Source organism: Mastigoproctus giganteus, chromosome 4, assembly GCF_048544385.1.
Source record: "Mastigoproctus giganteus isolate SK-2022 chromosome 4, ASM4854438v1, whole genome shotgun sequence".
Taxonomy (NCBI): Eukaryota; Metazoa; Arthropoda; class Arachnida; order Uropygi; family Thelyphonidae; genus Mastigoproctus; species Mastigoproctus giganteus.
The window spans coordinates 67236504-67250503 of record NC_143578.1 but is presented as its reverse complement, the minus strand read 5'-3'; the positions used below and the strand labels follow the sequence as shown (position 1 = coordinate 67250503).

General features: G+C 37.2%; 1 protein-coding gene across 1 annotated transcript in view; it reads left to right on the top strand.

The window, feature by feature from the left end:
• Nucleotides 1-14000, top strand: part of Ipo9 (Importin 9) — a 358080-nt gene that overhangs the window by 179519 nt on the left and 164561 nt on the right. The window contains exon 11 of the mRNA XM_090372279.1: nucleotides 8366-8472. Coding sequence (XP_090228405.1) covers nucleotides 8366-8472 — 107 coding nt within the window. The remainder of the gene's footprint in view (nucleotides 1-8365; nucleotides 8473-14000) is intronic.

Below are 14000 nucleotides of genomic sequence, written 5' to 3'. Positions count from 1 at the left end.
AACCACCTGCTGGCTAAAGGCAAATTTCCACACATCTATTCTACAACTGTCTTACCTCAATTTGAATTTATGCCCCCTTAGGTTCGTAATCTGAACAAGTGGAAGAATCCCATCAGAATTCAGCATGCTCAACCCATTCAAGGCCTTATATACTTCAATCAGCTGATAACCAGATAAAGAGTATTACCCTCTCTGGTTGCCTTTCAAACATGCTGCTGCAGAAAACAATCATTCAATAAATCCACACAGGTCTTACTAGTGCATGAGTGACCAACCCACAAATTCCAGTCAGTATCTGGGGAGCTAAAATCCCCCATTATAAGACATTCTGATTTAGTAGTGCACTCTATTTCTCTGTACAATTGTTCATTGTACTCATTTGGAACATTAGGTCTATAACACACTCATACTCTTCTTTTTGATTTCACAGTGCTTATGTCACACCAAACTGACTCAACAGTGCATTGTCCATCTATATCAACTGGATGCAATCCTTTTGATTTTGTTTTTCTTATTGTCTTTATTTGGTTTTTAGGAGCATTAGCAAATAAGGCCATATTGCTCCCGGGATATGCGGTGGTCATTCCCTGACCTTTCCCCATTCTCTGTATTTGGTGGTCACAGGCTCGAACCCTGGTCTAATCAAGAAGCATGTACTACGCACTGCTGCTCCTTCCCACCTGGCTATGGAGGCGCCGATATGTTTTTCTTAATTAACAGCATAACCCCTCCTCCCTTCCTATCCTGTCGATCCTTTCTGTACACATTGTACTCCCCGAATTCCAATTTTGCATTCCTAATATCTGCGTGACTCCACGTCTTTGATATCCCAACAATATCCGCCTTTGATGTCTTGACCAACGCTTCAAATTCATCAAATTTATTTACTATAAATTCCTTGAATCCTTGGATACTCGGAAGTTTCTTGCCACAATGCCTGTTATATTGAATATTCACCTTTGGCGACACTGTTCAAAATAAAACATTCACGAAAAGCATTTTGTTCTGTTAATTTTGTTGAGCAGTGTATAAGCGGCAGTGACTGTGTTAATAGGAGTGTTACAGACAGAGATTTAATTGTGCAATCACTGTACACATAACAAAAACCATTTGGAGAATTAATTTTAAAAGCATATTCTACTTGCACTTGACACCAAAAACTATAGAAAGTATAGGTTTAGTAATATGTAAATGTTAATTTACACACATAATTTCAACCTATATGGAGATTTGTTTCATATTTCCATCTGACGTGCAGGGAAGCAGGTGGGGTGAATAGAATGACAAAAATCTAATTACGGAAATGTAAAAACTAAAATAGGAAATACCTTGCAAAGTGAAGGTACTAAAAAAAAAAAAAAAAAAGTGTTGCAAATTCAAAAGCATTATTACGAAAATACCCCAAGTTCACCATATTTCTATTAAAAAGTTTTCATTGTTATTTGTTATATATTAGCATTAGTAGAGGCATTTGATGCAAGAAAGCAAGCTTATGCAGCATCAGCCAAAAAAAAAAAAAAAAAAAAAACCCACTTCCACTTCACCCCTCTGTTCGTTCAAAATACCTGTCCAGCTGAGCCTTAAACTTATTTAGACTATCAACCTCCACCACAAGGGATGGCAGTCTGTTCCACCAACCAACCACCCGCTGGCTAAAGGCAAATTTCCGCACGTCTATCCTACATCTGTCTTTCCTCAATTTGAATTTATGCCCTCTCAGGTGATTTTTCTGAGCTAGAGGAAGAATCCCATCAGCATTGAGCATGCTTAAACCATTCAAGGCTTTATACACCTCTATCAGATCACCTCGCTGGTGCCTAGTCTCCAGACACTGTAATTTGCAAAACTTAAGCCTTTCCTCGTAAGAGCACCCCTTTGTTCCATTCACTAATCTTGTTGCCCTTCTCTGTACTCGTTCCAGCAGCTCTACATCCTTTTTAAATGAGGCCTCCAGACCTGTATACAGTACTCTAGGTGTGGCCTGACCATTGCCTTATACAATGGAATAATCACCTCCTTATCCCTGCTGGAAAAATTCCTGTATATCATTGACAATACTCCATGAGCTACTCTTGCAGCCCGTCTGCACTGCTCAGAGAACTTCATATCTGCCTGCACAATCACCCCCAAGTCCCTTTCATTCTCTACCACTGTCAGTGTAGTACCACAGAGTTGATACGTTGCCCTGGGGTTGCTGTTTCCCATGTGTAGTACTTTACATTTGTCAATGTTAAACTTCATTTGCCACCTCTCAGCCCATCTGCTCAACCTGTATAACCTGTATCTCTTTCAACTTCTAATGCATAACATTGAATAACTTAAACAATGACTGAGTAGTTGTGCATATGAGATGTCTGCCTTATAAAGATGGATTTTATTCTTCTTTGGAGGAGTAGCAGCATTGTAGAGGATTACATCAGTAAAGTACATTTGGCCATAGGGATACTACTTACAGTTTCTTGGGTAGACCGTACATTACTTTTAAGACGCTGCTAGGTTTTAATGAGGAGAGTGGAGGTAATTTGGCAAATAATAAAGTTGGAAATGATACCTGTTAATTTTATAGATTTTCAAAAATATTTTGAGAGTTTTTAGAAAAATATAACATAAAAGGTCTGCATGAAAAATCTCCTGAAATCAGAATTTAGAAATTTAGCAGTTTGCATGTTTAAATGAAATAACTTTTATACTGTGGGGCGATCAGAAATTATATTATCTTATATGGGAGAACAGCTAACATTAAAGCCAAGATGTTTAGGCAATTAAAAAACTATAAAAAGGTGAAATAAGAATTCAAAATAGATTCTAAACCTTTTGAAAAGGCATTTATGCTTGTATTTTGCGCCAATCATTTTTACATTAAATTACCATTACAGTATTCTTAATGAACAAAAACAAATATTTTGTTACTGTGGAAATGGAATTTTCTACTGAATAATCTAGAGTGATACATAATAGCTACCACAGTGATAGCCACCACTGCCACTGACAAACTAGATGGAACAGATAGCCAACTTTCACAAAGTATTTGTATTGCCATCAGATACAAATACTAATTTCTCTCGTGTATAATTTCACTGACTGTGGTTTATTCTGAAGCCTGTTTGATTATTGTAATTAAAATTTCACATATTAAATTTCTATTTACTGTTCTTTGCCCTTAGATAAAAATGGGGAGAAATAAAAATTTTTTGCCATATTAAGGCAAAATAGAAATAGTACAATAGAAATCCGCAAAATGTTAAAAACTGCTTTTGCAGAAGATGCCATGTGTTGTTTGAATACTTTTTCAATGGCTTTGCAAAATTTAAAGGCTGCTTATGTATCATATCTGATACTTGCTCTGCCACCCTTCAGCCTCAAAAACTAATGATTTATTTGCTCGTGTTTGTGTGGCTAGATCAGGAATAATTGATATTTAACTTACCATGAAGTTGCTGGTGGACTTTGTATTTCTTCTGGGCTGTGTGAAACAATTTTAACACAAGATTTGGGAATGGAACGCATTTCAACCAAATTTGTGCCTCACATTCTCGGTGATGATAGCAGAGAATTCTTGCATGTGAAGATCTTCATCAGTGTGTTGCTGCTGCTGACCCACACTTTGTTTCTTCCATCATTACTGGTGCTGAATCATGGGTGTATGTCTATGACCCTGAAATGAGCTCAGCCCTCTCAAAGGAAGACTCTGCCTGCTCCAAGGCCCACAAAGCAAGTCAATCTTGACCAAATGGGAAAATCGTGCTTATTGTATTTTTTGACTTGCAGTACATTGTTAATTATGAAAATGTTTTACATGATCCAAAAGTGAACAAGACTACTACAAAATCCTTACACAGCAATTGCACAGTACTGTTTGGAAAATATGGCTAGAAAAGTGGATTTCACTTGCATCGTAACAATATCCAAGTATATTTGGCACTTTCCAGTCAAGTATTTCTTGTGAAGTACTTGCAGTGGACAGTGGGTACTTAAGCACTTCAATTTGCAGAACCAAAGTCTTTTGTTATATGAATTCTTGACTAATCTATTTGCTTTTCTTTGCACCCATCCAAGAGACCCACATCTTTCCTAAAATGAGGCTTCTAGACCTGTATACAGTACTCAAGATGTGACCTAACCACTGCCTTGGGCAATGAGATAATCACTCCCTTGTCCCCGCTGGCTAAGTTAGTCCAAGAAGAGCAGTGCCATTTAAAACTACCTTTCCTTCTGCCATCTGTTTATCAATAGGAGTGACTTGCCCTCGATACCACACTGCTCCAATTTGCACAGCAATCTTTCATGTGGAACAGTGTGAAAAGCTTTACTGAAATCTAAATGTGCAATGTCAAAATCATCATTTGCATCCAGTTCCTTTGCTGCTGTGTTGTAGTAGCTAATCAGATTGGTCAGACAGGATCCATTCTTGTTAAGGATATAATTCCATTCCTGTTAAGTGATCCTTCACTACTTGAGTTCATATCCTCCTTTATTAATAGGAGACACATTGCATATCTCCAATCTTTAGGAACCTCACCTGAATTCAAGGATGCTCTCGTAATTATGGCTAAAGATTTGCTTACCTCTTTTGCTGCTATATTTTAATATAATTGAGGCTCCATCATCAGCTCAGGTACCTTGTTTACTTTTAGCTCAGCATTTTCTCTTCCATTTTCTTTTCTCTTATAACAAAATCATGTAGATCCCAATTATAACTTAATGTGTTCCCATCCTAAAAACTTCTTCCCATGTGAATGTAGATGCAAAAATATTTCTTTAATTTACTTTTTTTTTTTTAAATTACTTTCATGAATGCTTACTGTTTAGAATTTCCAGTTGGTAACATCATCATTTCATTCCACTGAAATGAATTTAAAACCTGTCTAAGATATTTATTAAGGTTTCATAAATGCAACTACAGTAGTGGTCACATTTATGAAACCATTTCCCTTCCCCTTGACTGTAGTTATATTATAGATGAATATATTATGATCTTTACCTCCTAGTGATTTCTTTATTTGGATATTCTTAATGTGTGATGTGTCACTGCTGATAATCAGATTAAGAGTTGCTTCTCTAACATGCTGTTATAGAAAATAGTTATCTAATAAATCCAGAAAATTTCTGCTACTGCATAAGTGACCAAACCCCAAGTTTCACACAATATCTGGAAAACTAAAGTCCCTCATTATAGGATGATCCAATCTGCTGACCTATCTACCTGCCTGTGTATTTGTTCATTTAACCTGTTACAGACTGCTGTTATTATTATTATTATTTTTTTCTCAGTGTCACACCAAACTGACTCAGCATTACACTGGTCACCCACATCATCTGGTTGCAGTGCTTTAGATTCTGTATGCTTCTTAACTAAGAGCATTATCCCCTCCCCCATCCTTTTTGTAGACATTGTACTCACCATATTCAAATTCTACATCGCTTATGTCTGAGTAGCATGACATTTCTGATATCCGCACTATGTCTGCATTTGTTGACTTCAATTATTTTTTTGAATTAAGTCAACGATATTTCAAATTAATCATAATTGTTCACTATACTCCTAGCATTAGTGGACAAACATGTACACACACCTGTTTTTGTTTTCAGTAACTATAATGCAACCTGTGGAATTGTTTTCCCCATGATGAACCCTAGCAGGCCTTGTAATCTCCGATATCTTCTTTTTAAGTCTACTGTGTGTCAGTGACTTGAAATTATTCAGAATGCAATGCAGGAACTATTAGCAATTCCAAAAGAAACCTATCAAGAAAGCTTTTGGAAGTTGAAGCATTGCAATCAGTGTGTATAGTATTATCAAGGAGAATACTTTGAAGATCCATTTGAATATCTGGTGGGCTTCATTTCTAAAATATTAGTTTAGTGAGGTATGATCAAAATGTTCAGTCCCTGAATGTTTTGATCATACCTCATATATGAAGAGGAAACTGCCTTCAAAGGTAGAGGATTTAAGCATTATTTGTGCTGATTCTTGCATATAGCACGAAAGACCAAATTGGATTACCGGGATCCTAATGTAATGAACTCAGTAATAGAAAAGATAGTGTATGGGATGAATATAATATCAGCTTGTATAAATAAGCCTTCAATAAATTTATTCAGTGGGTTACACATGCAAAGAGACTATGAATGTATGCACGTATTATGACAGATTTAGCAAAAATGCTGAAAACAGTAAGAAATAATATGTTGTATATGAACAAAAATGAATGAAAGGAATGGAATGAATAGGTTGACTGTAGGACACTGATTAACATTATTGAAACCCTAAACAGGTAGCTAATTAGTTGAATAATTTTTTGCATCACTACTCTATTGCATTCCCAGATTGAAATATGTGCAAGGATGTTTACGTAAGGGCCTTTATATAATGGAGTCAATCAGAAATCGTAGGGTTAGGTTCGTTCCAGGCACCAAAAATTTTACCTACCGCGTTGCATCAATTGTTTTATTTTATTAACATTCTTCATAGTTGTAGTAATAGTCGATGGAGACATATTCATAGTCCTACACACATTAGGGTGGCTTTTACCAGATTCCATCCTCCGAATATTGCACTAGGATTCATTGAACTTCTTTTACCAGACATGGCGTTTCTTTATTCTGTTAAATTAAAAACTTTATAACATGATTGGCAAAAACTGCACATGGATATCACTATTATTTTTATTTAATTTATTAACAGCACAATTAATAAAAAATCCTATCGTAAAGATTTCCAACACGTTTAAATAGCGTAAACAACCAACTGAATGGTTCACTGCATGGACCTTTACTACCCGCATCCACGAATGGTTACTTTGAGGGTGGGAATCTTTCTTGTCTCTGATACGGATGTGCTAATTGCTGATTGCCTCAGATTGTCCTAAATCACGTGAACAGTGGATAGCACAGTATGATGTCGATAAATTTTGTATGACGATTTTAAACTTTCAATTTTTCATGCAAAAAAAAAAATTGCAAAAATAAAAATGCCATTGTGGTTAGTGATTGGTGCTATTGTGGATCGGCACAAATTGGACCGGTGCAAAATGAGGGCTACCTGTACTTCTTCATGGGCCGAATTGCTTGTGTGGTAATCTAAAACAATTTAACACCCATGTAATAACTATTAGACACAAGGAACTTATAATAGTGAAATCAATAACTTTAGAACTATAAGCTTTATTCTATAACTGGGGTAAAGTGGTATCCCCATAGTTATGATGCAGTGTGAAGTTACCTGCTGAGGAATGGAATTATAAGGGAATCACATGGTTTCATCAGTTATGGTTTCCTTGACCTTGTAGGCAATGATCATTGAAAATCCCCTTATAGTACCAAGGTTAATAGACTGACAGTAAATTTAAGTTTACTACTCTTAACATAAATGAGAAGAAAATAAAACTTTGGTGTTGTTTAAATATTTTGTTATTGTGAGTTGATTATTGCCATTTGTTATATTTTGTTGTAAAAATGTTTTTCTGCAAATTATGTATTATTGAGTACTTGATTTTGTTGCATAATGCAGTATTTATGAGAGGCATTCAAAAAATAAGTTACACCTGCCGCCATATCTTGGTATAATTGCGCAACAAATCTGGCTCCTGTGCAGAATGGAGTTCATATCATGCGTCCCTGGTAGGTGAGTTTTGTTGGCTTAGCTGTAACAGTTATGTAGGAGCAAGCGTTCATAATGGCATGTCAACTAGAATGTTACTCCAAGTTCGAAGTGTGCAGAACAGTAAGATTTTTGTGGGTGAAACATCTGAATTGTTCCGAGATTCATCGTGAAATAATGGCGGTGTATGGGGAAAATGCAGTGTCGCGTTCTTTGCGAACAGCCATGAAAAACAAGAGGCCTGGAAAGTTAAGCAAAGGTGTTGTTCTCATTCAGGACAATGTCTGCCACACAATGCATGCACAACACAACACTTGCTCTAAAGTTTTGGATGATGAGAGGTATGGCAACATCCACTGTACAGTCCTGATCTTTCACCTTGTGGCTATCACATCTTCAACAAGCTGAAAGAACATCTAGGGGGACAATGATTTGCAAACGATGAGCAGGTGCAAACAGCAGTTCGACAGTGGCCAAATGACCAAGGAAAGGATTTCTATCATCAGTGAATTGAACGTTTAGTCACGCGTTCCGAGAAGTGTTTACACCAACTCGGTGAATATGTGGAAAAGTAGTGCAAGGTATGTGCTTTCTATTGCATAATGTTACATACCCCAACAAAAGTCTCTTGGGCTAAAATGGTGAAGTGTAACTCATTTTTTGAATTACCCTAGTATATTTAATGCTTTTACCCAAATAAAAACAGTATCTAATAATGCTTTATGTGGGATATAATTGCTGTTTTATATTTTTCTGTCCTTTTAGTCTCTTAGTCAAGAATTTGGAGATGAAACAGCTTGTGGACTTTGTATTGCTGTTACAAAACATTTGCAGGGAGCTGAGGCTAGTAAGAATGCCGGAATTGAATATTGGTAATGCATAGTAGTAATCTTTAAAAATTTACCCACTTCATTTGCCTATTCTTTCTGATAACAAATGAAGTGGTTTATTTCAACAGTCCTGCAGTTATTCTTTTTCATTTTGTGTGTGTCGAGAGAGATCGAGAGAGAGATCTGAATCACCATGCAGATGCCTAGTTTCTAGTTCTGCAGTTTTCAGAACCTCAGTCCTTGTTAAAAATACCTTTCTGTGTGCCCATCTAATTAATTGCTCTTCTCTGCATCCTTTCCAACAGCTCTGTGTTCTTCCTAAAGTGAGGTTTCCAAACCTGTGTGCAGTACTCAAGTGTGGCCCTGAATAACCACTGTAATCTAAATGTGATATTAAAATTATTCTTTGATTTCAGTTTAGTTCCTTTGTGATGCCCTCATGGTAGAAAATATGAAAACTAAATTGTTAAAATAATCGTGAATAGCTCCCTAACACAGTATTGTACAAAACTTGAACTGTATGGATCGCAATTTTGGATACTGGATATATGTTAAAATTCTGTGACTTGGCAAATTTTACAGTAGCCTTGTATAAGTTTTTAGTAGGAGAGTCATCAGTTTGACCTGTGGTACCATGAGTGACTGACACTGCATACAGACTTACTGCTTTTCATATTCAAAATACAAAGCTCAACATCAAACAGATGAGAGGAAAGATTACATTCTATCCCATCAGCACATTTTAAACCAGAAATCGAAAGCCATGTTTCAGAGTGATTGACAGTGTTGGGAAAGGAGATTTCTGACAATGCAAGCAGTGTAATTTACTCACATACTCGTGAACTGGTTTTTTCAAATCATATAATATGAAGATTTATGGTTTCTGCACACAGAGGCCAGTTTTATGCTTTGTTTATTTAAGAGACCACAATCAATATAGTTCTGGTTGATAAGTTCAAAATACCACTGTCAACACTTAGTCATTCATATTGATGAGTTTTATTTGTATGCCAAAAATTTAATATACATGATACTCTCATTTATACATTGTGAATTTTAATGTAGTAGTAGTAGCAGTAATTGGAGGCATGTGATGCAAGAAAGCAAGCATATAAGCTTATGTAGCATCAGCCTAAAAAAAAAATTCACACATATATTCCCTCTAAAAGCTTGTCCAGTTCCTCCTTGAATTTATTTCAAGCCATCAACTTCCATGACAAATGGAAGTTTGTTCCAGCAATTAACCACCTGCTGGCTGAAGGTAATTTCCGCACACCTATTCTACAACTGTCTTTCCTCAACTTGAATTTACGCCCCCCCCTTGGGCTTGTAATCTGATCAAGTGGAAGAATCCCATCAGAATTCAGCATGCTCAACCCATTCAAGGCCTTATACACTTCAATTAGATCACCTCACAGGTGCCTAGTCTCCAGCTGCTGCAATTTGCAGAACTTAAGTCTTTCTTGGTAAGAGGACATCTTCGTTCCTCTCACCAATGTTGTTACCCTTCTCTCTACATGCTCAAACAACTCTACATCCTACCTAAAAGGGGCCGCCAGACCTGTACACGGTACTCAGGGCGTGGCCTGACCATTGCCTTATAGAAAGGGATAATCACCTCCTTTTCCCTACTAGCAAAATTTCTGTATATCATTGACAATATCCCATGAACTGCTCTTGCAGCCTATCTTCATTGATCAGAAAACTTGATGCACTGCACAATTACTCCCAGATCTTTTTCATTGTATACCACCCTAAGTGTAATACCACACAATTGGTACTTTTCTCTGTGGTTATTTCTACCCATATGCAGTACTTTGCATTTGTCAATGTTAAGCTTTGGTTACCACTTCTCAGCCCGTTTGATAAAAAAAATTTTCTAGATCCTGTTGCAGTAGCACACTGCCATTACTGTCATTAACAACCCTGCCAACCTTTGTATCATCTGCAAACTTTGACACTAAGCTTGATATACCTTCATCAATATCACTGATAAATATACAAAACAACAGAGGCCCCAACACCGAGCCCTGTGGGACTCCACTAATAACATTAGTCCACAAAGAGCAGCATCCATTGATTACCACCCTGTTTTCTCCCACTCAACCACCCTTTTAACCATTGTAACAACTTACTTTAATATCATACCGCTCCAATTTGTACAGTAGTCTTCCATGCGCAACAGTGTCAAAATCTTTCCTGAAAACCAAGTATAATGATATCAAAATTATTTTTTGCATCCCATTCCTTAGCAAACATATATCATAGTATCCAACCAGATTTGTCATACAAGTCTTTCCCTTAACAAACCCATGTGGCATCTGAATTATTACTGCAGTCTTGTCTAGATGATCCTGCAGTGTATCTTGAACCAGTGATGCCATTATTTTTCCAGTCTGAGGGGACTTCTCCTTAGTCCAAGGATACTCTCATAATTATGGCTAAGGGTTTGCTTACTTCTTCTGCTGCATCCTTTAATATAAGTGGATAGATCCCATCCACCCCAGGCACCTTTCTTATGTTTAACTTCAGAAATTTCTCCTACACTTTGCTCTCAGTTATTACAAAATCATTAAGCATCCTGTTATAGTTTGATAAACTTCTGGCATTTACCTTCCTTAATAACTCCATGTGTGAATGTACATGCAAAACACTCATTCAGATTATTAGTTATCTGAGCAGAATCATCAACAGTTGAAGCATCAATACCAAGTGGACCAATTTGATTCATCCCTTTCCTTCTAGAGTTTATGTAACTAAAGTCCTTGCCGTTTTTCTTAGCATCCTTTGCCAAAGGTTTCTTGTAATCTGCCTTATATCTTTAAATAAATATCTCCAAGTTCTTATTGCACAAATAATCACTGCTGATAACCAGATCAAAGTTATTACACTCTGGTTGCCTCTTGAACATGCTGCTGCAGAAAACAATCGACCAATAAATCCACAAATGTCTTGCTAGTGTGTGTGAGTGACCAACCCACAAGTTCCAGTTAATATCTGGGGAGTTAAAATCCCCCATTATAAGACATTCTGATTTACTAGCCCACTCTATTTCTCTGTACAATTGTTCATTGTATTCATTTGAGTGATTAGGACTATAACAAACTCATACTCTTATTTTTGATTTTGCAGTGCTTATGTCACACCAAACTGACTCAACAGTGCACTGTCCATCTATATCAACTGGATACACTTCTTTTGATTTTATGTTTTTCTTAATTAACAGCACATAACCCCTCCTCCCTTCCTATGCTGTTTATCCTTTCTGTATACATTGTACTCCCCAAATTGCAATTCTGCACTGCTTATATCTTTGTGATGCCATGTCTCTGATATCCCAACAATACTGCCTTTAATGTCTTGACCAGTACTTCAAATTCTTCAAATTTATTTACTGTACTTCTAGCATTGGTGTACATGCAAGTATACATGCACCTATTCTTAGTACCCTAACACAGCCCATGTATTTATTTGTTTCATGATGACTCCCACCAGTCCCTGAAATCCTCAGCACCCTGCCCTCTATGCTGCTGCTCATTCTAATAGAAGCAATGCAAGAATCGCTATCACCTCTGCCTGCGGCTACTATTAACCTTTTAGTCTGTGAATCCCCCCCCCGAAGCTAGCAGTTTTTCGACCCACCTAATGCTGTCTCGATAGCATCAGCACACACTCTTGCACCCCTTCTATTTAAGTGTATCCCATCCCTCTAGAAGCAGTCTCTCCTGTTAGCAAGCACAGACCTTGCTGGGAAAAATTCTACTCCATGAGCCGTCCACAGTCTCTCCAGGGCTGAATTAATTGTCAATGCTATCATCATATACTCCCTCCTATTGTGTCTGGGCAGAATTGCAGACACTTTCAAATTTAACCCTAACTCACAACTTTTTTTTCAGCATTGACCTGTACTTGTTAAGTAAATCTGCAGATCTCCTACTCTTAATGTCATTAGCGCCAACTTGTACAATATCACCGTTTGTGCCCTTAGAAGTTGATATCTGCTCTACAACGTCAACTTTTGTCCCTGGCAGACATACCCCTAGTCCTATTCCATCTATTCTTTTTAAACAATATATTGCCTGTCTCCCTGACAATAGTCACCGACAATAACTACCTCCTGTGGGACCAGCGCATTCTGCCTTGGAGATTGTCGCTCTGTTGCCTGATGCACAAGAGTGAACTCTGACATAGAGTTGGGTAGCTGGGATCTTGAAGTGCCCCCAATACTTTTAATATTTTCAGGAGCATCTACCCGACTCTTCTAATGTTCATAATTGCCCATCAGAACACTGAGTTGGCACCTAATATCTTGACACTTTCTGCACACACACAAAGATATCCTACTTGGCTAGATCATGTCTGTTCCACAGAGTTCTGCAAACATTTGACAAGTTGCACATTCTTTTTTAGGCTGTGATGCATTGGAAAATTGGCCTCCCTCTGTTCTTTCCCCCGAGTCACAGCACTTCTGCTGCTTTGTGCCCGTTGCTTTGCTGCTCTAGTTTGGGGCATGATATTGAAATTAACAATAAAAATTAATATAAGATTAATAAATTTAATTAATTAATTAACAATACTATCTAATAGATTCCTAAATGCAGTGATACTTTTTACGTTAGAGCTATCTATTTACCACAATAAAAAATTTGAATTTTCCACCACTCACTCTATATATAAACAATGGCTGCAGGATTTGAACAAAACAATGGCTTTCCATATATTAAGTAGTAACCTACAAAAACTCTATAAATTAAAAATAACTAGCATAACTAGAACTATAAAGCTACTTATAAAGTACAATATAATATGACAATTAAGTAAATAAAATAGCAAAACACTGATTTTTTATTTTGGAACTTGTAATTCACAGCTGGAACTTGTAAATACATTAAGTACCCTCTCTATATGTTGAAAAAAAGCCGTGAATTAGGGTTGAATTTGAAAGTGTTTGCAATTCTGCCCAGACACGATAGGAGGGAGTATATGATGAGAGCCTTGTCGATCAATTCGGCCCTGGAGGGATTGTGCAAGGCTCAAGGGGTAGAATTTTTTTCAGCCTGGACTGTACTTGTTAACAGGAGAGATTGCTTCTACAGGGATGGGATACACTTAAATAGAAAGGGTGCAAGAATTTTTGCTGATGCTGTCGAGGCAGTGTTAGGTGGGTCGGAAAACTGCTAGTTGGGGGGATACAAGGACTAATAGATTAACAGTAGCCACTGGCAGAGGTGGAAGTGATTCTTGCACTGCTTCTATTGAAATGAGCAGAAGCCTGAAAAACAAGATTCAGGATATTTCAGAGACTGCTGGGAGTCATTGCGGTACAAGTAAACACATGGGTTGTGTTAGGGTAGCTAGGAATAGAAACAGGTGCATCTATACCTGCGTGTACAGCAATGCTAGGAGTTTGGTAAATAAATTTGATGAATTTGAGGTATTGCTCAAAACATCAAAGGCAGATATTGTTGGGATATCAGAGACGTGGTGTCACACAGATATAAGTAATGCGGAACTGGAATTTGGGGAATACAATGTGTATAGAAAGGATAGACAGGACAGGAGGGGAGGAG